General features: G+C 41.7%; 1 protein-coding gene across 2 annotated transcripts; it reads right to left on the bottom strand.

The window, feature by feature from the left end:
- Positions 1–27,969, bottom strand: mtus1a (microtubule associated tumor suppressor 1a). 2 transcript variants are annotated; one of them, XM_087799208.1, is made up of 15 exons: positions 27,669–27,969; positions 24,607–26,453; positions 24,342–24,543; positions 22,847–23,071; positions 21,868–21,975; positions 20,430–20,540; positions 16,059–16,255; positions 11,385–11,451; positions 9,571–9,785; positions 8,936–9,041; positions 8,774–8,847; positions 8,613–8,708; positions 8,045–8,161; positions 7,873–7,970; positions 1–708 (listed from the first exon to the last, which is right to left on the bottom strand). In XM_087799208.1, exons 2-15 carry the CDS (start codon positions 26,353–26,355, stop codon positions 486–488), a joined length of 3,588 nt encoding a protein of 1,195 aa, XP_087655334.1. In that variant the 5' UTR covers positions 26,356–26,453; positions 27,669–27,969; the 3' UTR covers positions 1–485. The 2 variants fall into 2 exon arrangements, with proteins under 2 accessions (XP_087655334.1, XP_087655335.1); XM_087799209.1 differs by lacking the exons at positions 20,430–20,540; positions 21,868–21,975; positions 22,847–23,071; ... (1 more) ...; positions 24,607–26,453; positions 27,669–27,969 and adding an exon at positions 19,030–19,428.
- Between the last annotated feature and the right edge of the window lie 31 nt (positions 27,970–28,000).

Below are 28,000 nucleotides of genomic sequence, written 5' to 3'. Positions count from 1 at the left end.
CATAGAATAATACTTTAATAATTTCATATTTCCACACGCATACAATTTCCACACTCTTGAGACCTTTCCAAGATCTGTGACCAACCTGAACTGAGAACATTGGGGGGGTGAGTCGGGGTGGAAGACAGACCTCAAACAAGACTTGGATTGGTCCCTTAAACGTAAAACCACAGAGAAAACCACGACAGGCCATAAGTTCATCCGTATGTTGATGACAAAAAAAACAAACTGTGTTGAGCTCAGGTGCGATCACAGCTCATCAGACCGTCAAACTGAAGCGATGAGAAAAGAAACACCAACCACGAGTAAGAAGACAGTGATGTACCACATGTAGGTCCTGAGATTCCCTCCACAGAGTACGAAGGCAGAAAACAAGGAAGCCTCGGATCAAGTGCTTCTGTGCAACTTCAATGTCTCACAGTGTCGACCCTGAAGGAGCGGCTGCTGTGCCTCGGCACAAACGGGGCTCTTTCGGGGACACACAGTCACCTGGGTGACACCGAGGGGCTGGAGAAGATGTTGGACCTGCATGGAGACTGGAGGTTGAAGGAGTGGGATGGGGAACTGGGGGACACTCTGTGTGGGCTGTTCAACTCCCCGTTATTCAGCTTCCAAAGCAGCTCCTCGTTCTCCATGGACAGACGTTTGTTGACCTTTGACTCTTTCTGGAGAGTCTGCTGCAGCATCGCCTGATCTGTGGACAGTTGTCTACGAAGGGACAGATATGATCAGATAATCAATAAATCAGTCAGTAGAGCAATTAATCAGTACCTCCGTCAACCAACCAATCAGTTAACTTATCATTAACTTGGTTTACTAGTAGACCAATAAATCAATATATCCTAATGAAGCATAATACACAACTCAAATATTTAATAATCAATCATTTGACAGAGTTATGACATCACACGTAAGTGACACAGGTCTGCTGGTGCAGTTGTTAAGTCAGCAGTGTGGCGAACTAGAAAAAACTCTTGGTGTCTCCGGTGATCTTGAAACGACAGATTATGTGTAAAAGAGTAAACGGAGACATGTCTCTGACTACTCAAGTTACCTTCTTGATTATGGTTTAAGTGCACCAACTAAACAGTGACTGGACAATCCCGCCATGACACAGATTCAAGAACACTTTCACAATTTGCAATGTGATGCAGAAGAATTGAGCAGTCAGAAACATAAACACGTCCACCCTTTTCACTGCTCTCCTCCCCGAGTCAGCAGTTTACTATTCTCACAATCGGTTAGTCGACCGCTGAGATGAATAAACACTCAAAAATAACAATCTAATGTATTCCTCCACTACTTCAGGAACTACTTTATGCACAACATGTACATTCATGACTAAAATGTTCTTAACCCTCTCATGCTTCAGTTTGATATGCGTTGTGGTGGTGCGTGCGTGTTTGTTTGTATTTGTGTTGTGGTGGTGCGTGCATGTTTGTATTTGCGTTGTGGTGGTGTGTGCGTGTTTGTTTGTGTTTGAGTTGTGGTGGTGCGTGCATGTTTGTTTGTATTTGTGTTGTGGTGGTGCGTGCGTGTTTGTTTGTATTTGTGTTGTGGTGGTGCGTGCGTGTTTGTTTGTATTTGTGTTGTGGTGGTGCGTGCATGTTTGTATTTGCGTTGTGGTGGTGCGTGCGTGTTTGTTTGTATTTGTGTTGTGGTGGTGCGTGCGTGTTTGTTTGTATTTGTGTTGTGGTGGTGCGTGCGTGTTTGTTTGTATTTGTGTTGTGGTGGTGCGTGCGTGTTTGTTTGTATTTGTGTTGTGGAGGTGCGTGCATGTTTGTTTGTATTTGTGTTGTGGTGGTGCGTGCATGTTTGTTTGTATTTGTGTTGTGGTGGTGCGTGGGTGTTTGTTTGTATTTGTGTTGTGGTGGTGCGTGCATGTTTGTATTTGCGTTGTGGTGGTGCGTGCGTGTTTGTTTGTGTTTGAGTTGTGGTGGTGCGTGCATGTTTGTTTGTATTTGCGTTGTGGTGGTGCGTGCGTGTTTGTTTGTATTTGCGTTGTGGTGGTGCGTGCATGTTTGTTTGTATTTGAGTTGTGGTGGTGCGTGCGTGTTTGTTTGTATTTGTGTTGTGGTGGTGCGTGCATGTTTGTTTTTATTTGTGTTGTGGTGGTGCGTGCGTGTTTGTTTGTATTTGTGTTGTGGTGGTGCGTGCATGTTTGTATTTGCGTTGTGGTGGTGCGTGAGTGTTTGTTTGTGTTTGAGTTGTGGTGGTGCGTGCATGTTTGTTTGTATTTGCGTTGTGGTGGTGCGTGCGTGTTTGTTTGTATTTGCGTTGTGGTGGTGCGTGCGTGTTTGTTTGTATTTGTGTTGTGGTGGTGCGTGCGTGTTTGTTTGTATTTGTGTTGTGGTGGTGCGTGCGTGTTTGTTTGTATTTGTGTTGTGGTGGTGCGTGCGTGTTTGTTTGTATTTGTATTGTGGTGGTGCGTGCGTGTTTGTTTGTATTTGTGTTGTGGTGGTGCGTGCATGTTTCTATTTGCGTTGTGGTGGTGCGTGCGTGTTTGTTTGTATTTGTGTTGTGGTGGTGCGTGCGTGTTTGTTTGTATTTGTGTTGTGGTGGTGCGTGCGTGTTTGTTTGTATTTGTGTTGTGGTGGTGCGTGCGTGTTTGTTTGTATTTGTGTTGTGGAGGTGCGTGCATGTTTGTTTGTATTTGTGTTGTGGTGGTGCGTGCGTGTTTGTTTGTATTTGTGTTGTGGTGGTGTGTGCATGTTTGTTTGTATTTGTGTTGTGGTGGTGCGTGCATGTTTGTATTTGCGTTGTGGTGGTGCGTGCATGTTTGTTTGTATTTGCGTTGTGGTGGTGCGTGCGTGTTTGTTTGTATTTGCGTTGTGGTGGTGCGTGCATGTTTGTTTGTATTTGAGTTGTGGTGGTGCGTGCGTGTTTGTTTGTATTTGTGTTGTGGTGGTGCGTGCATGTTTGTTTGTATTTGTGTTGTGGTGGTGCGTGCGTGTTTGTTTGTATTTGTGTTGTGGTGGTGCGTGCATGTTTGTATTTGCGTTGTGGTGGTGCGTGAGTGTTTGTTTGTGTTTGAGTTGTGGTGGTGCGTGCGTGTTTGTTTGTATTTGTGTTGTGGTGGTGCGTGCGTGTTTGTTTGTATTTGTGTTGTGGAGGTGCGTGCATGTTTGTTTGTATTTGTGTTGTGGTGGTGCGTGCGTGTTTGTTTGTATTTGCGTGGTGGTGGTGCGTGCGTGTTTGTTTGTATTTGCGTTGTGGTGGTGCGTGCATGTTTGTTTGTATTTGTGTTGTGGTGGTGTGTGCATGTTTGTATTTGTGTTGTGGTGGTGCGTGCATGTTTGTTTGTATTTGCGTTGTGGTGGTGCGTGCATGTTTGTTTGTATTTGCGTTGTGGTGGGGCGTGCATGTTTGCTTGTATTTGCGTTGTGGTGGTGCGTGCGTGTTTGTTTGTATTTGCGCTGTGGTGGTGCCTGCGTGTTTGTTTGTATTTGTGTTGTGGTGGTGCGTGCATGTTTGTTGGTATTTGAGTTGTGGTGGTGCGTGCATATTTGTATTTGTGTTGTGGTGGTGCTTGCGTGTTTGTATTTGCGTTGTGGTGGTGCGTGCATGTTTGTATTTGCGTTGTGGTGGTGCGTGCGTGTTTGTATTTGCGTTGTGGTGGTGCGTGCATGTTTGTTGGTATTTAAGTTGTGGTGGTGCGTGCATGTTTGTATTTGAGTTGTGGTGGTGCGTGCGTGTTTGTATTTGCGTTGTGGTGGTGCGTGCATGTTTGTTGGTATTTGAGTTGTGGTGGTGCGTGCATGTTTGTATTTGAGTTGTGGTGGTGCGTGCATGTTGGTATTTGAGTTGTGGTGATGCGTGCATGTTTGTTGGTATTTTAGTTGTGGTGGTGCGTGCGTGTTTGTATTTGCGTTGTGGTGGTGCGTGAATGTTTGTTGGTATTTGAGTTGTGGTGGTGCGTGCATGTTTGTATTTGAGTTGTGGTGGTGCGTGTTTGTTGGTATTTGAGTTGTGGTGGTGCGTGCATGTTGGTATTTGAGTTGTGGTGGTGCGTGCATGTTTGTTGGTATTTGAGTTGTGGTGGTATGTGCATGTTTGTTGGTATTTGAGTTGTGGTGGTGCGTGCGTGTTTGTTGGTATTTGAGTTGTGGTGGTGCGTGCGTGTTTGTTGGTATTTGAGTTGTGGTGGTGCGTGCATGTTTGTATTTGCGTTGTGGTGGTGTGTGCGTGTTTGTATTTGCGTTGTGGTGGTGCGTGCGTGTTTGTATTTGCGTTGTGGTGGTGCGTGCATGTTTGTATTTGCGTTGTGGTGGTGTGTGCGTGTTTGTATTTGCGTTGTGGTGGTGCGTGCGTGTTTGTATTTGCGTTGTGGTGGTGCGTGCATGTTTGTATTTGCGTTGTGGTGGTGTGTGCGTGTTTGTATTTGCGTTGTGGTGTTGCGTGCATGTTTGTATTTGCGTTGTGGTGGTGTGTGCGTGTTTGTATTTGCGTTGTGGTGGTGCGTGCATGTTTGTATTTGCGTTGTGGTGGTGCGTGCATGTTTGTATTTGCGTTGTGTTGGTGTGTGCGTGTTTGTATTTGCGTTGTGGTGGTGCGTGCATGTTTGTATTTGCGTTGTGGTGGTGCGTGCATGTTTGTATTTGCGTTGTGGTGGTGCGTGCATGTTTGTATTTGCGTTGTGGTGGTGCGTGCATGTTTGTTTGTATTTGCGTTGTGGTGGTGCGTGCATGTTTGTATTTGCGTTGTGGTGGTGCGTGCATGTTTGTATTTGCGTTGTGGTGGTGTGTGCATGTTTGTATTTGCGTTGTGGTGGTGCGTGCATGTTTGTTTGTATTTGCGTTGTGGTGGTGCGTGCATGTTTGTATTTGCGTTGTGGTGGTGCGTGCATGTTTGTATTTGCGTTGTGGTGGTGCGTGCATGTTTGTATTTGCGTTGTGGTGGTGCGTGCATGTTTGTATTTGCGTTGTGGTGGTGCGTGTTTGTTTGTATTTGCGTTGTGGTGGTGTGTGCGTGTTTGTTTGTATTTGTGTTGTGGTGGTGCGTGCGTGTTTGTTTGTATTTGTGTTGTGGTGGTGCGTGCGTGTTTGTTTGTATTTGTGTTGTGGAGGTGCGTGCGTGTTTGTTTGTATTTGTGTTGTGGTGGTGCGTGCGTGTTTGTTTGTATTTGTATTGTGGTGGTGCGTGCGTGTTTGTTTGTATTTGTGTTGTGGTGGTGCGTGCATGTTTGTATTTGCGTTGTGGTGGTGCGTGCGTGTTTGTTTGTATTTGTGTTGTGGTGGTGCGTGCGTGTTTGTTTGTATTTGTGTTGTGGTGGTGCGTGCGTGTTTGTTTGTATTTGTGTTGTGGTGGTGCGTGCGTGTTTGTTTGTATTTGTGTTGTGGAGGTGCGTGCATGTTTGTTTGTATTTGTGTTGTGGTGGTGCGTGCGTGTTTGTTTGTATTTGTGTTGTGGTGGTGCGTGCATGTTTGTTTGTATTTGCGTTGTGGTGGTGCGTGCATGTTTGTATTTGCGTTGTGGTGGTGCGTGCATGTTTGTTTGTATTTGCGTTGTGGTGGTGCGTGCGTGTTTGTTTGTATTTGCGTTGTGGTGGTGCGTGCATGTTTGTTTGTATTTGAGTTGTGGTGGTGCGTGCGTGTTTGTTTGTATTTGTGTTGTGGTGGTGCGTGCATGTTTGTTTGTATTTGTGTTGTGGTGGTGCGTGCGTGTTTGTATTTGTGTTGTGGTGGTGCGTGCATGTTTGTATTTGCGTTGTGGTGGTGCGTGAGTGCTTGTTTGTGTTTGAGTTGTGGTGGTGCGTGCATGTTTGTTTGTATTTGCGTGGTGGTGGTGCGTGCGTGTTTGTTTGTATTTGCGTTGTGGTGGTGCGTGCATGTTTGTTTGTATTTGTGTTGTGGTGGTGCGTGCATGTTTGTATTTGTGTTGTGGTGGTGCGTGCATGTTTGTTTGTATTTGCGTTGTGGTGGTGCGTGCATGTTTGTTTGTATTTGCGTTGTGGTGGGGCGTGCATGTTTGCTTGTATTTGCGTTGTGGTGGTGCGTGCGTGTTTGTTTGTATTTGCGGTGTGGTGGTGCCTGCGTGTTTGTTTGTATTTGTGTTGTGGTGGTGCGTGCATGTTTGTTGGTATTTGAGTTGTGGTGGTGCGTGCATATTTGTATTTGTGTTGTGGTGGTGCTTGCGTGTTTGCATTTGCGTTGTGGTGGTGCGTGCATGTTTGTATTTGCGTTGTGGTGGTGCGTGCGTGTTTGTATTTGCGTTGTGGTGGTGCGTGCATGTTTGTTGGTATTTGAGTTGTGGTGGTGCGTGCATGTTTGTATTTGAGTTGTGGTTGTGCGTGCGTGTTTGTATTTGCGTTGTGGTGGTGCGTGCATGTTTGTTGGTATTTGAGTTGTGGTGGTGCGTGCATGTTTGTATTTGAGTTGTGGTGGTGCGTGCATGTTGGTATTTGAGTTGTGGTGGTGCGTGCATGTTTGTTGGTATTTGAGTTGTGGTGGTGCGTGCGTGTTTGTATTTGCGTTGTGGTGGTGCGTGAATGTTTGTTGGTATTTGAGTTGTGGTGGTGCGTGCATGTTTGTATTTGAGTTGTGGTGGTGCGTGTTTGTTGGTATTTGAGTTGTGGTGGTGCGTGCATGTTGGTATTTGAGTTGTGGTGGTGCGTGCATGTTTGTTGGTATTTGAGTTGTGGTGGTGCGTGCATGTTTGTTGGTATTTGAGTTGTGGTGGTGCGTGCGTGTTTGTTGGTATTTGAGTTGTGGTGGTGCGTGCATGTTTGTATTTGAGTTGTGGTGGTGCGGGCATGTTTGTATTTGCGTTGTGGTGGTGTGTGCGTGTTTGTATTTGCGTTGTGGTGGTGCGTGCATGTTTGTATTTGCGTTGTGGTGGTGTGTGCGTGTTTGTATTTGCGTTGTGGTGGTGCGTGCGTGTTTGTATTTGCGTTGTGGTGGTGCGTGCATGTTTGTATTTGCGTTGTGGTGGTGTGTGCGTGTTTGTATTTGCGTTGTGGTGGTGCGTGCATGTTTGTATTTGCGTTGTGGTGGTGTGTGCGTGTTTGTATTTGCGTTGTGGTGGTGCGTGCATGTTTGTATTTGCGTTGTGGTGGTGCGTGCATGTTTGTATTTGCGTTGTGGTGGTGCGTGCATGTTTGTATTTGCGTTGTGGTGGTGTGTGCATGTTTGTATTTGCGTTGTGGTGGTGCGTGCGTGTTTGTATTTGCGTTGTGGTGGTGCGTGCATGTTTGTATTTGCGTTGTGGTGGTGTGTGCATGTTTGTATTTGCGTTGTGGTGGTGTGTGCGTGTTTGTATTTGCGTTGTGGTGGTGCGTGCATGTTTGTATTTGCGTTGTGGTGGTGCGTGCATGTTTGTATTTGCGTTGTGGTGGTGCGTGCATGTTTGTATTTGCGTTGTGGTGGTGTGTGCATGTTTGTATTTGCGTTGTGGTGGTGTGTGCGTGTTTGTATTTGCGTTGTGGTGGTGCGTGCATGTTTGTATTTGCGTTGTGGTGGTGCGTGCATGTTTGTATTTGCGTTGTGGTGGTGTGTGCATGTTTGTATTTGCGTTGTGGTGGTGCGTGCATGTTTGTATTTGCGTTGTGGTGGTGCGTGCATGTTTGTATTTGCGTTGTGGTGGTGTGTGCATGTTTGTATTTGCGTTGTGGTGGTGCGTGCATGTTTGTATTTGCGTTGTGGTGGTGTGTGCATGTTTGTATTTGCGTTGTGGTGGTGCGTGCATGTTTGTATTTGCGTTGTGGTGGTGCGTGCATGTTTGTATTTGCGTTGTGGTGGTGTGTGCGTGCGTTAGACAGTATGTATAACTTCTCCAGTGGAACAATGTCATCCACGTTGATCATATCTTGAAAGAATCCACACTGTGGAGATGAGAGTCTGGTTTCACTTTCACTCGAAGAGAAGAAATTCTCACCTGGACAGGGCGGCGTGTCTTTCCATGCGAGCCTTCAGATCCTCATTCTCCTGCTGGACCTTCTTCAGGCTTTCGTCCAGCTTCACATTCTTCTCCGTCTGCAAACAGGAAGTCATGTTAAAAAGTCAAATTCTTGCCCTGTTGTCACGTAGACTCATAGCTCCTGACTTACCAGTTTGTCTATTTCCATCAGCTTCTTCTCTTGCTGGTGCAGCTGTTTGGTCTTAATATCCAGCACTACTTTTAAGCTCTCCAGCTCCTGCTCCAGATACACTGTGCGAGAGTCCTTCTGCAGGGACACGGAATATAAGACTAATGGTCTTCAACACTAATCTATTAACATCACATAGAAAAAAGACGAAGAACTGAAGACAATACAAAACACACGATAAATAATGAATTAACATAAAATACAAATATTAAGTAAATACAATCCTAAAGAACTATATACATATTTTAAATTAATTGGTTTGTTTATTTTATCAATTAATTTTATATAGTTAACATATTATCAACAAATTAGAAAACTAAACTAATTCATAATATCAGCAGATACATCTTCAGCTTCTACGTCACTACCGTTGATTCTCATCTCAAGGTTCACTGAACTTCACGTGGTTGATTTCTGAGAATTTTACTTTTTCAAGAGCAATTTAGAACTTTATCTCTTTGATCACAAGTTCTATTGCTCAAGGGGGAGGTCATGAGGCGTCGCCATGGAAACCAGCTTGGCTGAATACCTGACTACTTTCAGCCAGCTTTTTCCTCCGACCCTCTTCTGCCGTCAGCTTCTGTTGCAGGACCTTGTTCTCCTCGCTCAGCTGCTGGATCTGCCCCTTTGAAAGTGGAAAGATTTTTAAAACACAACTTCGCGACTTGGATACTTGACTCAAACACCTACAGAGAGCGCAGCCTCGGCCTCCTTCATCGTTCTGTCCAGTGACTCCAGCTCCTGACTGTGGACTTTCCTGAGCTCTGGAGGTTTGACAGAAACACAGCAGGTTTCAAGTCAATGATGCAAAGGCAGGTGATGAGAGGGATGAGTTTGTGGTCACCGTGTTACCTTCAAGTGACGCTTCGTACTGTTGTTTAAAACACCTCAGCTGGTGTGTGTGGCTCATTTCCAGCTCCTGCTTCATGGCTTCGTGTTGGGCTTGAAGCTCAGCCAGCTTTGAAAACAAGAACAGGTCAGTCGATACCATCATGACAACATGCTCTCCTAATTATTTCTGCCCAGTATCAGATTGACAATTCAAACAAACGTTGAGAGAATAGTGTTATTTAGACAAAACGAAACACAGCAGTCGACTATGGAACGTGCAATTCTGTAAAATTATGACTCATTTAAGTAGCATCTCAAAAATTATTTGACATTGATTTGGCAATCCAACTCATAGGTTGTCATTTTCACAGCCCACCAGATGGCGCCCTCTACTCTATAATCTTGGATTTTTAACAATTATTGAAATTATTTTAAATGAGTTTGAAAGAAGCGCCACCCACTGAGCTCTGAGTGTAAATACACAGTCTCATTAAACCTTAATAAAAACATTTTATAATTATGAATAATTCAATGTACTTATTTTTTTAACTATCGGGTGAACTGATGCGTTTTAGTGTGATGTAGATATTTGGAAATGTTTAGAGCGATATCAATATGAATGTGAACAGGTGTAAAACTACATTGAAGAGACTGACCTGCTCTTGCATGCGAGCCTTGCACTTGTCTGCCTCCTCCTGGTAGGTGAGATGGACCTTATCCCACTCCACCTGGTAGAAGGCCCGCACCCTCTTCTCCACCTCATCCAGGTCCTTCCGGTGCTGCTCCTGCACGTCGTGCAGGGCTTCCTCCAGCGAGCGCTGCACATCCTCCTTCTCCTTCTCCAGACGCTCGGCAGAGTGCACCGAACTGACTGCGGCACAAACACCAGAAACTTCAGCTCCATGTTACGCGACGTATAACAGTCAGTGGCTGTCGTAGACATTCATGGAAGAATGATGTTTTGTGAAAACTTCTACACTGCGCCTGGCGTAAATCCACAGTTTCCATCGGTGTGTGTTTATATCTGGAGCGAGCCAGCGAGGCCAACTGGACAGACTTCAGCCGCGTAGGTGCTCGTGTGTAAACACCCCTGACAGGAATAGTCCATCACCACAGTCTGAGAGACCGTCAGCTGTTTGGAGCGAGACCGGCTGAAGTCATGTTAAATATTCAGTAGACATGTGTGACACCGGGTTTTATATAACATACTGCATGATGGGGATTTCAGTTGCTGTCCGATGGAGCTCTAAATAAACTCGAATAACAAAATGACTTCAATGCTGGAAAGAGTTATTTCCGAGTGGAAGAAAATGGTCCAAATCAGGAGCAGAAGCCAACATCATGAGCCATCGATCAGCCGTCTTCAGGGAAGGAAATCATAACTGAAACTTTACCGCTGTGTGAAACAAAGACGTCATACAAACTCAGATCCACCAACTTTCTTACAGATCCTAGACTTACTACGCCTATCGAGGTTTAACAAGTGTTCTTAGGAAGTCATGCTACTACACTTAACGCTGGCTTAAGCCAAAGTTTCATTGGTGAATGTTGACAGTGAAGTAAATGCTTTTCTTTGGGGTCCTGGATAATCATCTGGATCAGGATCCAAGGAATGGGGACGACGTCAGCAGAAGCTCTGACTTTTGTCTACTTCTACTGTGTGTTGTGCAAGCAAGTTCCTGGCTGCTACTTCTGCCTTCATGGAGCGCATTTGTGTAATGATATTCAAGTGCTTAAAAAGTTTGACAGTTTAAGTTTGACGTGTGAAAATGTTGTCATTATCATTGAAATATTATGGTAGTCAGAAACTTTCCAAGCATGATATGATCTGTTATTATGTTAATTATCAACAAAATGACACCTCATGATTCTGAATCAGTGTCTTCATTTTGAAAGTTCACTTGATGGCACTCTTTGCTCTAAAATATTTGGCTCTGATCTTTAACATTAATCAAAGCTGTATCATGATACAGCATCAGCTGCCTCATAAGGCCTCATCAACACATCATTTACTCCAGTGAAGGTTTCACACCAAGCCTGAGGAGCAGTGTGGTGTGCATGTTTGCAAGAGTGCTCAGCAAATAAGAGCAATCATGTGAAGGTCCCGAGGCGGTGGCACTTCGGGATGCCGTCATGCAAAAGGGTGTGTGTGTGTGAGATGTATGCACTGGGCGGAGCCAGACTTGAGCCAGGGATAAAAGCTGCTGTTCTACCGTTAATTTGCATGAGAAAGCAAAATGGTTCTTGGAAACTTTCGACTTTGCAGTGGTAGGGGGGAGGTGTGGGGTGGTCAGAGGTCAAGCTTAGGAATGGACTAACGTAAAGATTTACAACCCAGTCAGAGGGAGGAAGACATTTGCTTTGTTCCACAGTGAAAACACGCACATCTGAACCCCACAACAGTCACTTCTTCTATCAAAGACCCCACATCTGTCGAAGGTTGATCCACACATGAAGGTAAGAGACGTACCCAGTTCTCCTCGGAGGGTGACCAGCTCCTGGGACTGCTCCCGGCGCTGCCGTGTGGCTTCATCCCGCTGCAGAAATGTAAACACACTTGTCAAGTCGTTGTTTGAACACGGTTGAAACAACCGAGGCGACATCCTGCACAGGTAAGAGGATACAGTCATGATAGAAAGTTGATTCACATGACAACACCTTGATACAACATCCCAGAACCCTCTTGGATAACAACATCAATGGTTCACTTTTAGACAACGGTTTTAAAGTGATGTCACATTTCTAGTTCCCGTTTTCTTCAACTTCTGCAGTGATGCAGCACTGCAACAGCAGAAGTGTTGATTTAATTAACTACTCGTCTTCCACGGAGACCACAACTGAAGACAAGAAGGCAAAAAGAAGGAGGCGAGCTGGAAGAAAACAGCCTGTCCTGCTCCTGTAGGAAGAACAACATGAAAGCAGTTACCCGCTCTGCAGTGTAGGAAGCCCCTATACACGCTTTGCTCCCAGAACAGCCCATGATCCAGTTTCAGCCTGAGGCTCACGTCTGTGAGAGTCTCCGTCTCCCCCTCCCTCGGCCGAGGCCAGGGGACCCGGGCCGCCTGAACAAACAGCGGTCCAGGTGGGCGCACCACCTTTCCAACAGCTCCGACTACATCCGACACACGATCGAGTTCTCTGCCTCACAGCTTACTGCAAAGTGCATTACCGTATTGCTCCTAATAAAGCAGCGTGCTCTGGTGGAGGAACTGCCTCCTCACCACTGAGATTCGGTCTTGAAGGCGGTGCTGGAAGCAGCCGGGGTGGAGCAAACTGATAAATTGTACTCGGCCGGCTGACATCACGCTGATGGAGCTGGACTTGTGCTCCGACCTTCCCAGGGGATTGAGAGAGAGGTTTCATTACCACCATCCCCCACTCCTTTAAATCATTCCTTCATGTTCGCGTCGCTGTGCAACAATTTTTTTAGCACAACTGGCTAGTGAGAAAAAAAACAGCATGACCAGAAACATCTTCAAGTCACAGAATACTTGGAATGCTTTGGCCGAGTCGCCACTTGTTGACAGGTTCATTTTGTTGTCAAGAAAAAGAAAATTAGCAGAGACTCCAGTAAAAATAAAACTTCTACCCCACAGCGGAAAATGTATCTCACATTATAATTTGATATAATGAAAAGGCCTTTCCATCATAATTATGCATTTGGCGTGTTATAACATGTTATGACAATATGTAAGAAAAAAATATATATATATATTTTTACCCTACTTATTGTTAGTTTGTTTAATCACAAAACATCAGTAATAACGAGGAACAAAAACGGTTGAACCTTTTAAAACAACCGTTGTTGTAAAAAAGCCTTTTTAATGAAAGATTTGTTTTACTGTTAATAGGGTTAAGTAAATTAAAACAAAAAAAATCAAAAACACATTTTACACATATGATTTTGGGTGGAGATTGAAAAAGTGACCCAACATGATCAGATAAACCTCAAATCAAACAATATGAAGAATATGGATAGAAGAGCTATAGTGCCATGCTTTTTTTTTTCAACAGTTTAAATTGAGAACAATGAGTTACCTAAATGAATGTTAAAATCAGTCGGGTAAGACAACATTAATGTAATGATTTCAGATGCCCTCTCTGGGGTAGAGCAACTCTCTGAAGAACCAACATTGATGCATCAGCTCCATATCATGTTTCACTTGGTCTAAACAGAAGAGCCATTTCATTCCTCCTATTCCGACCCCGCTCAATATTATTAAACTTGGATGAAGAAGATTTCTCAGCAGTCTAGTCAAAGTAGGCAACATTCCATGTGAAGCGTTTAGCTGCTGATCGTTACCTTATCATGCCAGCAGCCGGAACATTCTCACACCGATGACCAGCTCCTGCCACCTATTCCTGGCCTTTAAAGTGGCTCCAAGATTCCAGTGTGCTTTCTATACTACAGTTACGGTCCAAAGAAACAGAACTCTCCCATAAATACATCACTAGATCCATAAATTGCTACTGACAACCTTATAATAATCAAACAATTGTTTTGTGGAAAATATTTAAAAAAACAATGATGAGAAATGTAAACTTTAAACCAAACTTTATCACAAAATGGTAATGACCTTTTGATGCCATTGATCTACTATCTACAAGATTCAGTTTTTCAATAGATATTCTTTAAGGTTAAAAAAAGAACTGAAGTTTTAAATAATTTTTAAAGGGCTACAAATATTTAAATCTTCACAGACTTATTTGTCAAAGCGGAACAAATGTCACGTGGCTTCTAAAAAGTACAGCTAGTTTCACACCCCTGTCAGCAAATAAAAAGGAAATGAAACAGGGATCACTGAAAGTCGCTCGAAGTGGTACACTCCTATTACACAGGTCTACTTGTGATAAATCAGAAGATTGTTACATTCATCAGTCAACAGGCTCAGCAGGATAAAATAAATTTGTGACTTTAGCTTCCAGAGCTAAAGGTCAGACGTTGATCCTTGAATCCCTTTCCAAATTCTTCAAATCAATTTTAAAATAACATGTTTACAATGTTTTGTTTTTCTTCATAGATTGCTATTAATGGTGTCTACATTTCAGGATGAATGGACTTTTACAAAAACTCCAAGTTATAAAAGTAGTAGTAAAACATCAACATGTATCAATTCATTGTTGTTTTTTTTAGATTATGTTAAAATAAACAACAATGAATTGATAGGGCTAAACTGGACAGCCTTATTAAGAAGGCCAGTTACGTCCTAGGGCGCCCCCTGGATCCTGTGGAGGAAGTGACTGGAGGGAGGATGCGGAGCAAGCTGGGCTCCATGAGGAGGAACTTGTCTCACCCTCTCCAGCACACACTGAGGGCATTGAGGAGCTCCATCAGTGATAGGATGCTCCATCCCCGGTGTGTGAGGGAGAGGTACCGCAGGTCTTTCCTCCCTGCTGCCATCAGACTCCACAACAAAAACACACCTAGATAACTATTTAACTGCACCTCTTGTTATTTATGTAAATATGATTGTGTAAATATTATATAGCGCAGATTTATCTTTTATTCCATTTAGATTTTATTTCTCGTTTTTATTTCTGGGTGTTTTTATTTCTCGTGCTGCTGTTAAACCGAATTTCCCCTCGCGGGACTAATAAAGGTTTTCTGATTCTGATTCTGATTCTGATTCTGAAATGAATCACACGTGAAAGTGCAGACAAGCTTCTGCTTATAGATGTAACCACAAACAGTTAATGTCTGATAATAGCAGTATCAAATACAATATCAAACAGGTTACTGGCCTCTTGAGAAAACTGAGTGAAAGACAGAAAACAGTCATTACAAATATCAATTCAAATGCATCTACAGGAATTATCGTGCGCCTTGCATGGCAGGGAGCTGGAATCAAGTCCAACTACATAGGACAGAAGGCAAGTGACATCGTTGACTTAGTACAAGACACGTTCATTTACACGCATACAAGAGGAATTCAGTGGCTTATTTATCCGTGTAGGAGTTTGTGTGAGAAACCATGTCAGGGTACTTTCATTAATACACGACTCATTTCTTATGTTTAGCTTGTCAGAACATTAAACAACAGATGTTTGACGGGTTATATCGTGAGACGGTTCCATAAGTAACTAAAAGTGATTATGAAAGAACACAAACATTGACACAAGCTAACAGCTAAGTTGCGAGTTGAACTGTGCTGGTGAATAGAAGAAAAGAGTTGATAAGGGGGACCCAAATATAAACAGGCATCTGTCAAGCATACACTGGCAACACTTCAGTGTGAAAACGTTACACCACAGCACTAACCAGACTGACGGAAATAGACTCATGTGGTCAAATGGGATGAACAGGGTCAACATTCTTTCCACTCAATTTTGTACATTGATAAACATTACAATAAGAATGAAAAAGTATGTATTAAGGATGACAAATCTGCTTAAATATTTATTTTAACAACAGCTATACGAAAGACTGTATCGTGGAAGTTTAAAAGCTCTTATGAGTCTGGGAATAACTTTAGAATGTACGTTGAGAAGAATAATCCCTCAGGCATTATAGTTCCCAGAAGTTAAACACATGGCACCACTCTTTGAACAGATCCCAGAACAAACAGACAGATTAAACATCTTTATTTGAAAAGCTCTCATCATGCTGCTTTGAATGATCAATAATTCTTTGAAAAGTAAACATTGCACTTTTGGCGACAAGTTTTATATGTTCCTACTGTGCAAACTATACATGATGACCCGCTGACACAGACGCTTTATAAAGCTATAAACCATCACTTTTTATAATTAAGCTGATGTGCAACACATACTGGTGTAATATATATTTTTAAATAGCTTGCTGTACTTTTGGGTGCTTGACGCTGAAACCAGAAATAAGTTTCCTGGTAGAAGATGAATGAACAAATATAAACAAAGTTAATGCAAAAACTAAACAAGACCAATTAAAATGTCGCTTCAATCTATAACAAACTTTCCTGTAAAACAAGCACTGGCAAAATATAATTATTTCCAAGATACTGAAGTTTGTAACAACAAACGCAGAGTCTCAATGTATCAGAGTAACGTTGTGAGAGACAAACAGTTGATCACGTTTGTCAACAATACAAAGATACCTCAACATGACCCCTCTGACTCTTACGATGCCTTGAATGTTATATTGATAGAATTAAAAAAATTATCATACCTCTGTCAGAGATTGCTTCAGGACAACAGTGATTGCCTCAAAACTTAGGTTTTTAGCAGCGAGGTCATCCTTTAACTGGCTGATCAGTCGCTCCTTTCTCTTATCCTCGACCAAGTCCGACGGCACCACATCTGGGGGTCCGTTGTTCTGGGTTGCCTGCTGCGGCCGGGTGCTGGCCTTCGTGGTTTTCTTGTCCACTGTGAAGGAACATGTGTTAAAGGTCAGCACGTTGATCACCATGCCCACATTCATAGCTGCTGCTGCTGATCCAACAACAGCACCCACCACAACCCGTCACCTCTGTGGACCCCGTCTCAGCAATGACAAGTTATGCTGACCTTGCTGACTTTTAAGAGCACAGCACTCTTGCTAAACACACCATTATCAGAAAAGCGCGTGTTGGAAACTAATTAAGCGTTGACAGTGTACACAAGCGCTTCTATAAAAGTAGCTGTGATTATGTAAGAGCTAAGGGGATGTTAAAGCAGATCGCTAACTTATATGATAGCCTGGCACTGTCAAAACTTATGAAGTAATTGTAAATATTAATTTAGCTCCAGCAGGTGTAAAACACCAGCTTCCAATAATAAAGAAATAAGAAAATGTGTCAATAACTGAAGAAATTCTTGTAATGCAAATGATGCAGTCACTACAAAATATACCCATAAATATGTAGTTAAAAATTTGAATACACTCCATTAATATACCACTGAGTGAGCCATTGCATAGAAAAGAAAAAAAACGCTCATGTGTAATATTCCATAATCATCAATGGGCGCCCTCTTGTGGTTGAGCAGGTGGCAGCAAAAAACACGCTTGTAACTTCAAACCAAAGCAATACATTGTTAAATATCCATTTATGAATAGATTAAACAAGTAAAAAAATATTTCAAATAATTTTTTAAATCCTCAAATACCTGCTTGAAGATAGATTTGAGCAAATACTACTATATACTACAGCAATTACCCGTCCTATTATACTGCTAAATTTCTGGACAGCGTGCATTTACTTGGAGAAGGAATTTCTTTAAAAAAAATTTAAAAAAAACATGCGAGAGTGAATGTCACTTACAGATGCGCGTGGCATTTACCGAGAAGCGTTTCACATTGAATGTTTAGACATTCAAAATATATACAACACTTTATACAAACATGCTACCTCAGCATAATAACCAGATAAAAACTAGGTCTTGAAAGCAAATACACGGACAACTTTTTCAGTATAAAATAATATAAAATGATTGTTATATTTACAAAATGTATTTTTGTTTATCAGCTCCAACATTTCATTACAAAAGTCACAGCGCAAACATGCCGTTTTTAGTGATGATTATCAACTATGATATTTCTATATGAAATGTATTTTATTTTTTAACAGGGCTCACCACTGACCACTGATAATATTTAAAACATGCCTCGCTGCCATCAGTCCTCATGGAGCCCACAGTCACAGCATTGGTGACCCTGGAGGATATGTTGATGGTGAAAACTTAAAGAATGTGAAGCCTTTTACAAAACTATCTTTTTTTCATTCTTTCCATAATAACACAAACATCAAATAATTGGTATTTGGTGTACACTTCCAAGCAACTAAAGTTGTGTAAGATCTAGGGCGTCTTCAAAAACAAATTATTTTGCCGTTTAATCTTTTGTGCGTCCAGATTCTTACATTCTTTTTAACTGGTCATATTCAAAGTTTATTCATGCCTTATGTAGTCAAACGAGATATCCTTCAGTTCTAACAAATAATAGTTGAAAATCCACTCTTCTAATTGCGAAGGCTGGAACAAATATGTTCAGTCTTTTTCAGTGCACTATTAAAATCTCCAGGATGGATATTACATCCAAAATGATAGTCAGATGTGGATTAATATTCCCTCATGCTTGACTACACAACATGTCCATGCTGCAGCTCTGCCATGGCAACAAAGGACCAGCAGCTATTCTGGTCATAGTGTCACAACAACCCAGAGTTTAATTCAATTTCATTTATTGTCCATTATGCGTTATTTTTCTTTGGTCTCATAGTAACACTTACACATAATCTTCAGGGCAAAAAGCAAAAAAAAGTACCAGCAGTTACATTGAAAACACATTAAATGGACATGGAGCTCAATACTCCGATGGAATTCGGGGTCAAGGAACTTAATTTTTTTTTTAAAAGAATTAGCCCCTGGTACAGTGTTGTTTGCTCTTTTGACAGCTTTTTTCCTAAGCACATCCTCGAGCATAATTGTTTCCATCTCAACCCTATGATTGAGGTTTACTATTCTCTGCAGCTTGAATGACATAACAAGATTGTTTTAAGTTTTAGAATGCGGTTTATTTCAGTTATTGCATTTACATGGTCTTTTAGAGATAAACAACGAACAACCGCAGCTGTATCATAAATCGGTGTCATTTGTAAATGCAAGGAGATATCTCACCACAGCACGCAACACGTCACAATCAGCCACTTGTTCATATATTGTGCCGAGTGAGTCACAAATACTCATTTGTTTGGTATGCATTTCGGAGGAAGTAAACAACAACACTGCAAAACAACGACTGACTTGCTTCCTAAAAATATCAAACAAATGTAAACAAAATACTACAGACACACATGGGTAGGCAGTCTTGGTTTTTAAGCAACAGATTTTCACTTCTGTGCGCTGGCACGACCTCAAGACCCAAAATAACCTTCAGTTCATCTTAGGGTGAAACAGGAGAGCCGGGTCTTCCTGCATGCAGCAGAAAGTGTATTAACACCTTGCAACATGCCACAAGTGACCAAAAGTATCAACATATAATATGCAAGACTAAATTATCGATAATCCCGTTCAAGTTTTGTCTCCTGAAATACATCCCTGATGTGATCCAGAGATCCAGCTAGGTAAATGAAAGCTGACCCGAGTGCTGTGCTCATCAGTACAACGCTAAACTATAAAAGGCTTAGTGAGGACATGCAAGAAGAAAGAAGAAATCAACAAACCTGTGTGGAACACTACAGTGTTCTTCGAGCATCCTGACAGCAAATGAATGTTTCGGAGTAAACCTTTGGCTGTTAGACGCACATGGATATTAGACAACGACAGCCTCGGCGACCATAACATCTCTTCAAAATAAAAAAAGCGAGTCGCCTCTGTTATGATCTAAAACTTGATGAGGATGAATTAAAAGATGAAGAAAAAAGGTAGAGTCTCTGTATCAGCGACATGACAGATCAACACTGGAGAGAAATCAGCAAAATCCAAAAATAGCTGAGCCTCCAGTGGCAGCCTGGTTAAAAAAGTGAAGACCACAGATAGGCATGGAGGGGATGACCAAGAGACCGATGAAGAGTAAAAATCACTTAATCCTGGAGGTAGAACAGGCGCCAGAATCTCTCCAGTTGGAGTAGAGCAGAATCTCCATTAGATGATGACGGTGCTCTGGCAGTGCCAGGATGCTGGGACTCATACGGAGGGGGAGGGTGGTGGATAGAGAAGAGGGGTGGAGCTAGCGCAAGAAATACAACCAATAGAAATTTCTAAAGCCTCCCAGCTTTTCCTTTCGCCGACATTCACCCTACATAACCACCAGCAGGCGGATGAGAGAGATGACGAGCTGCTCTTGGCAAGGTTGTCTGTTCTAATGAAACAATCCTGAAGCTGGCTGGCTGCATTAATCTCTCCTCTTTTGGTCTGTGATTCATGAGCAGTGTTGGGGAATTATTTCAATCTGCATTCATCTTCTTAAAATGCATAAGCAGCCAGAATAGAGATTTGTCAAATATTAAAAAAATAAATTCTGAAGCTGTTCTTCCTTCCTGTCAGAAAGAATCGCACTTCAGCATTTGTTTGGTATGTCTTGCAGAAGAAACTGAACTTTCATTTGGTCTTTAGAATAAACTAGAAATGCTAAATTAAAGCACACACCTCAGTCAGCATCCAATAAAATAAATGAATCCACTCTTAAGAATCAAGAATTGTGTTTGTTTATAGCCAAAACCATAGATTATCAAATGGGAAAGACAAGAGTCTTCTAACCAGCTGACCATGAGCGATGTTAGAATAGCAATACTGTCTCTGACCCACTGCTTTTAACAGTTGGTGGTCGCATGACACTCAAAGAGTTGTCCAGAGAAAGTAACAGAGAAGAACATAGTAAAGATTATTACTAGAGTTCTACTAAGTCACGACAGTTCAACATTAACCCATTATTAAAAAAAAAAGAAAAAAAAGTCAAAATGCTGCATTGTGCTGTTTTTAAAATAAAAAGGTCAATGTGAGCTTGATATGGTGCTCAAGCTTTGGGTTTGAAATGCTGGATATAAGTTTTAATGATTGTCTCACAAAATAAACATTCAGTAAACTGGGAAAGCAGACAAGTAGGATTATAAACTGTTCATACCATGTTTGCTGGGCGTCAGGCGAACAAGTCTGGAGGTAGATGTTCTTCGCTGGGGACCCTCGGTAGAGTTAGATAATCCCTTCTTAGCAGAGGCAACTGATGTGGACAGTGCTGTAAAAAGCAAAATATCCAGGTGAGGCATCAAGCTGGAGTTGAACTGACCCATCTTGTTTCCAGAACTTGAATAAAATAGTGCTGGACTGCAGACAGCTTTTTAAGAACCAATTCATGAGTGTTAATGAAGCCTTAATCGATTTAATCAAGACAACAAAGAGTTTGGCTGAGTGAGTTTAAATGACCAGATAAGGGGTAACAATAAGTCAAGTGATTACTAATCAAATTAGTCTTAGGCTCAGGAGGAAAAAAAAAAAATCCTAATTCAAGTTGACTGAATAGTAGCTTCTTAAAAAGACAGTACATTTGGTAGTAACTCAATTAAGTACTATGTGATTTATACAATTTTTTTTTATTTATTATTATTTTTTCTTTCATTAATTATTTATATGCTTTTTTATGTAAACATCTCTTCATTCATTTTATTGTATTTTTTATTTTCATAAATTTATTTTATTAATAATATTTATTTATATTATTCTGTAATGCCATTCCAAAACAATCTAAGTAAATTTTAAGTACCGTATTTTCCTCACTATTAGGCGCACTGGATTATAAAGCGAACCTTCAATGAATGGCCTATTTTAGAAATGTTTTCATAAATAGGGCGCACCGGATTATAAGGCGCATAGTATAGAAGATATAGACAAATGTTTGAAAGGGGTTAAATTATGCATCCACTAGATAAAGCTGTGTTAAAGAGAACGTCAACAAAACAGTCAGATAAAGTCAAACTTTATAAGCGTTCCGACAACTCCCTTCACACCCCTGGTAACAATGTTCAAGTGATGTTTAAAAGGCTTCAAGCAGCAGCGAGCGAGACTGGTGTTGTGAGCAGACAAATGTTGAGTGAGCAGCAGAGAAGTTGAGTGTGTGTATGACAGCTAGAGCACGCGTGTATTACATGTTGGACGCACGTTTATGACTGGTTGAGCGCGCAGCAGAGTGATATAGCGGGAAAAAAAAATGTTTTGAGTGTACAACAACCAAGACACACTCGCCTAAAACGGTGGCAGTAAACCTACTCCATACAGTAAGGCGCTCCTGATTTTTTTTTGGGAGAAATTGAAAAGCTTTTAAGTGCGCCTTATAGTGCGTAAAATACGGTAATTTGATTTTAGATTCAATTTATTCACTTCTTTTTTCCGTGTTGTGCTTCAAGTGTGTCTGTGTACAACATGTACATCTTACTCCGTTTACGTCTTGAAGATCTGATCAACATTTTCTCTTACGAAAAATAATGTTTTAATGTATTTAAGACACTTTAAGGATTCTTCACTAATGGTATGTGTTACATTTAATGATTGTGTAGAATTATACTTACAGGTTGCTCTGTTGGGTTTTGCCGGTGTTGGGGTGAGTTTTGCTCTCAGAAAGACATTTTTCATGGCTTTGAATGGAGTTTGTTTTGGGGCAGCTCCTCCAGTAGATACTAGAGTGTGTAAAGAGAAAGATTGCAATATTTGTTAGTTTAACTAAAGTCAGCATTTTCTAAACAAAAAGCATTTATGAATAAAATATTTAAATCACCTGCAACATTTGCAGAAAATCAAATATATACATATGTTAATTTATACAGATTTCTTTAATATCACACTACCATTTTCTTGTGTGTCAAGTATCATTCAATTGTGACTTACTTGCCCAAACATTTGTATTAATTCCAAGACTGCAAACAAAGGAATTGTTTAAAAAACGGTAAGATCCAATCAGAAGCCATGTCAATAGCGGGATATCACAGTTGTGCTCTGGGCTTCCTTGAGCAAAAAATTAGGAATTGGGTAAAAACTGAGGTGAAAATTAAAAAAAACTAATAGCAGCTTCACAGTCCTGTGTATACAACCATCGCTAATTGTGTTACCAAAATAACAAATAAAAGCTCAACAGAACGTTGACTATGATCGACATTTGGTCACGTGGAATAGACTGGAACAGAACGGGTTGCCGTGACAACCAAGCCAGCAACCTGGGGGCATCCACAGTAAGAGGAATAGATCATCGTAGCCAATCACAGAATAGGTTGGTGAGGTTCGAAGTAAGGTTCATTGTGCATCAGCAGAGCACAGCCTCATTTATAATGAGTGTTTATGAAGACAACCTTCTGTATCTTGGAAGGAGTTCTGCCAATGCCGGCTTTGCCAAGAGATATTTCTGCAAGGCCGGTTTGAATTGGGTCACCCCTCCCCTACTCATCCAGATGTGTTGAGCCTAACACGAGGCCGTGACACTGACCTGGATTCACACACTACATACACATGACACACTTTTTCTAGAAATGCCTTCATACCAGAATCCAAGCTCACCTTGTGAACCAACTGCACCTTCAACACGCTTGTTGTGACCGCTGTCCAGCGTTTGACTCTGCCGAGGACCTGGTCTAGGCAGTTTGGATCCAGGAGTGGAAGTGAAGCACGCAGATGAGTGGCTAGCTGGTCCTTGGGGTGCACGGAGTCTATTCAGAGAGGGCTTGGTACTTGTGGAAGCTGTACGCACTGATGACGCTCTACTTATAGGAGTTTTCTGGACGCCTGACATGGAAAGAAACACCAACATTATATATCCAGAAAAGCACTGACACAGTGTATTACTCTGCAACGAAGTAAACTTACATTTCTACAGTTAAAAACAATCAAACAACTAAATTAAGGTCCATGATAAAAAAATGTTGGCTCGTAGTGGAAAAACGTCTTGATTTTATTAAGTAATATGATTGTATGGACATTGTGTACATCTGCAAAAAGCCCCTGAAGGTCAGGTAGGTGATATGTGGAAAACATAGTAAGTAGTGCAGTATTCCGGTTCAAAAGTGCTTAATAACATTCATAACAAACATAAATATTCTTGATCAATATGTATTGGAATGCATTTTTCCTTTCAGATTTATCCAGTTATTGAATCCAAGTGTAATAGTTAAATTACACTGAAAAAATACATACCTTGCATAACCTCTAATGGAGAAAATGTGCAACTACAATCATGTCATCATCTAGTCATCATGCTTTGTATGTGCAAAATGTGGTTTGATGTCTTGCCTTTAAATACAGTGTTAGATTAAAATTATTATACACTATACGTATACGCCATACCTAAATTAATGCTAAAACATAATCAAAATATAAAGTATAAGTTACTCACTTGATCTAAGAGCGCGAACGGTTGACTACACATTCACAATCAACATTCCACTCAGACTGATCCACACTGGTTCGAGACAAGCTTGGATCAGAATTAGAGATACAACACCGGTAATTGAAAACATCCGTTTATCTGCAAATCACACCTTAAATCGTAGATCGAAGAACGAAGCAAGACACACCAGGGAAAGGGGGACTAAAAGACGTAAGAGAAGATCGAACCCCCGCCCGAGAACAGTTGAATGATTCGATTACAAGAAAACAAATTAGGATGCCTCTATGCAGGTGATCGGGACACAGGGAACTTGAAAGGACCATTTGGCCAGAAAGAGACGACCACCCGGATGGGAAATTTGCCTTAAATATAGCGATGTTTCTACAGCTCGGGACCTTTTCTCCAGGGGCCATTGACCTGTACAGTCGCCGGGACAAAGTGTGTCCGGTCGATCGAAATGCTTGTAATTTGTTTGACTTGAAGCGGCGAATAAACGACCCGTTACACACTCTGGATTGTCCATCTTTCTCCACGAAGTGAAGTATTAAGACCCGGGACGGATGCTACGTCGTGTTTTGATCGTTTTAACAGTTTGATCTCAATGACCTGCATCACAATGCTCTCTAAAAATGTAACATTGTAAAACCTTAACCGATCAAAAAGTTGTACCTGTACCACTCGTTTGTTTTGCTTGGACTGCTGATGTAGGCTTAGAGCTCCTAGATTCAGTCTTCACACAGTTTGCCAGCCTCAGCGTGGTTGGCAGAGGGATTGGTTTTGTAGTTGCAGGTGTAGGTTGCGACAGTGGCGCCCTTTTAGCTCCATGACCGCTGCTCTCGCCTTCCACTGCAGCAGCTCTGCTGGACTCTGCCTGTAGTGAAATGATTATTCTAAACCAACTAGCAAAATAAATGATTTATTTGACAAAACTCACCACAAGGCTGTTTTTCTTCACCACTATAGATGAGCTCTGACCGGGCTTCTCCAGGTAATTTCCAGGTGAAGCTGCTTTATTTCCAGAGCTTATTTTATTTCCAGGTTTAGCTTTTAATTGGTTTTTGTCATTTCTAGGAAAGGAAAAGGTGCTGGACAACCTGAACGTCTTTTTCTCCTTTGTCGCTTTAGAAAACAAAGAGCTGTCTGATGAGCCCCGAGGCCGCATCTTGGGTACCGGAGGCACGTCTGGACTTGTGGTGGAGCCCGTTCTGACTTTGATTCTGTCCAACAAGCTCTTCTTCGATTTTGGTTGGGGTTCAATTTGTCTAGAGGATATTTCCAAGACTGATAAGCAAAAGGTCTGGTTGCCATGGCCCTGAGCCAGGGAGTCTAGATCCTGGGCTGTGGCGGTCTGCGGGGCCACAGAACTGACAGGAATGCATTCCCTTGATGAAGCATCCAAAGCAAGAAATGATTGAGTCTCATTAGTGCACTTGCTTGTTATTGTGACACCGGAAGAACCCGCGTTCACCTGTCGGGGGGGATCACTGACACTTGACTTCCCTCTGTTGACCGCTCCTTTGCTAATTTCAATGTTTTTGCTCTTCACACTCAACTGCACTGGTCTGAGTTTGGCTGGCGTGGTCATTGCTGTTTTCTGAGCAGGTTTTTTGAGAACTTTTGATCTTAGGTTGCTTAAGTTTGGTTTCTTTGTCTCTTTTTTGTCTTTGTTTTCTTCAAAACATGGGTCATTGGGTAAGGGTTCTGGGAGTTTTTGCTGATCCATGCAAGGGGATTCTAAAAAATCAGGGAGGCTTGCCGTCTTGTTCCCAATGTTTTGCACCGGCGTGGAAGTATGAACATCCTCTGCGTCTTTGGCTGCTGTCATAGTGTATACAAGGGTCTTGACTTCCTCTGGGCTTAGAGTTCCATGAGCCGGTGGTGTCTCAAAACTTTTATCTGAAGGGGTGTCTGAGACGAAGAAGGTTCTTTGTAATAGGCATTCATCCTCACTCGGCAAAACTACAAGACAATCATCACAATTCATGTCCTCTTTCTCAGTTTGGGGGCTGCAGTTTTCCTCCTGAATGAAAGTCATACCAAGGCCAGAAACTGTAGCGTTGCTTTGCTGAGGCCCATCATGTGATAAATGATTAGAATTTTCCATTTGATCTTCTAAATGACAAGATTCATCCAATGAAGATACAACCGGGGCTGATTGGTCTGCTAGACAAAAGCTGTTGGTACGAAGAATCATCCCACCAGAGCTCATGGAACAGTAGTCATTCTCAGCTTTGTGAGATGATGCATAGGAGCCATCTTCACTACCTTGCTCAGCACTTTCAGAATATGTTTTAGCACGCTCTAAAGATCCAAACACATTTTCATTTAAAATATCTGCTGACGCTGGTCTACACAAGTTAGCGTTCCAACAATCCCTTCCATTGATGGGAGTTGAAATAAATGTCTGGTTTAGGTTCAAGTGTTTATTATGAAACACGTTATCTGCCAAGGATGGGGTAAGTTTGTTATCCAAATGAGAAGATCCCTTACGGCCAATCAGTTGCATGTCACAGTCAGGGGAGATCCTGGATTCGTGGTCACTCCTGCTAAGATTACTACTTGTGGAATCAGGAGATGGGGACAGTGATAAGTCACTGTGATGACCGTCTGGAAAGCAGCCCAGCTTCAAGTCTTCTCGTGCCACGGCATTGGCTTGAGCCTGAGCCGACACGTCAGAGCTCATGTTTGAAACTGTTGAAGCCTCTTCTGCTTACTCTAGTCCAACAATTGCATCACAATAGGTGGAGCGTTGATCTCGTTCTTCCATTTAGTGGAGGATTTCTGTAAAAAATAAAATGTTCAAAAGTTATGATTTTACAAATACTCTTAGCTAATGGACTTAGAATTAATGAGATAAAGCCTTCTTAGCCTTTTTTTATTTTGCTTTATCAAAAGCCAATTAAAATATTAGGAGGACACTCGCTCTACCAAGACTGAAACTGATCTGTTTTTGCTCCACTGAGCCATTACAGCTCCTGTAACAGAAGCTGTACGCTCAAATTATTGATGCCATGTCCAGGAAAAAAAAAGCCTGTTGAGTTTTGTCGTGTCTCTTAGCTCTTTTTTTTTTAACCACAAACCTCTAAATGTTAGCGTTGTGAAAGAACAATTGTTGCTCACCTTTATGAGGTTATGTTTTTATGGCCTTACTAAGATTGAGTGTGATTATATTCTGGTGGGGATCTATCATGTCTGGATACAGAGATTTGTTTGTCATCTTGAACTATTCAACAACTTAAAACCAGAATGTATAAAATACAGTTTTGTAATGACAAAATGTGATGGATCATTTTAAAAATGGGATTGCTAGATGATATTGTTACAATTTTGATAACTCTGATATTGACAAAATACAAGCAACAAAGGTGGCCTTGAGGAGGACACCCAAGTACCTTCAACTATGAGGTGCAGATTAAATTACCGGTAAGACAATATCTTATGTAATATACTTCAAATATTTTAAAACTGGAGCTGAAATTAAATCGTGAAAGAGTTCCTGAGAAGCGAAGACATTTAAACCAGCTTTACTAAAGGTTGAATGTTAAACAAGATTGCTTAATCAATAACTTTGTTAGTTCAGCTTCACAGTGGGGGGTGATTGCACAACAACATGCGTGATCTTGAAGAAGAACATTGTACCTTTTTGGACTTAATGGTTTATGATTTACATGGAGTGATTAAACAAAAGTCAGAGATAGGCTCACAAATGTAAATACCTAGACAAAGTTCTCCAAAAAAAGTGAGCTTTAATGAAGAAAGCAAACACACATTTGTGGACTTTACCAAAAGTTCTGTTATTTGTTTAACAAGATAAACAGCGATATTAGTATTAGTGCTGCACATTGAACTCTGGCACTCAGGAGTGTTTCCACTCATAAAGTCACACAAGCCACCCGACAGATATTCAAGATGTCAGTGCGACTTGATCTACAAACAACATTGCAATATTCACACAATCATAGAAGCACAAGCCACAAAGCAACCAACATCACTTACCTTCTCTTTAAAAATGACTACAGAGGCAGTAATGTTTAACTTCCCACGTGTTGGTGGTGGTTCCAAAGATCATTTGTGAAGTTTACCAGCTTTTTTAGTGAACTTTCAAATAGTGCCAAAGTTATAAATCCTGCAAAAGTGCAGAGGTATGTATCCGCATGTGACTCCTCTGAGGGCCCAGTCCAAACCCACAGTGTTCAGAGTCAATGGTGCATCAGTAACATCAGGGGAGTGTCTCCCTGTGCTGGTGTTCCCTCTTTCTCTTTTACAAAAAAACAAAACAACAGTTGTTGTTGGTCAAAGTTCGGCTCAGACGTGTGTCCAGATCCACT

Source organism: Callionymus lyra, chromosome 9 (genome assembly GCF_982586985.1).
Source record: "Callionymus lyra chromosome 9, fCalLyr1.hap1.1, whole genome shotgun sequence".
Taxonomy (NCBI): Eukaryota; Metazoa; Chordata; class Actinopteri; order Syngnathiformes; family Callionymidae; genus Callionymus; species Callionymus lyra.
The sequence above is the reverse complement of the archived record's forward strand: the minus strand, read 5'-3'. Positions and strand labels throughout refer to the sequence as shown.

Bases quoted from the DNA above. Each gene is read 5' to 3' on its own strand.
- mtus1a (XM_087799208.1), bottom strand. From the start codon at position 26,355: ATGAGCTCTGACGTGTCGGCTCAGGCTCAAGCCAATGCCGTGGCACGA. The intron at 23,072-24,341 runs GTACAACTTTTT...TTTCCATGTCAG, and splicing joins AAAACAAACGAGTGGTACAG to GCGTCCAGAAAACTCCTATA. The intron at 8,162-8,612 runs GTATTCAGCCAA...GTGTCCCTGCAG, and splicing joins AGCTGGCTGAAAGTAGTCAG to AAGGACTCTCGCACAGTGTA.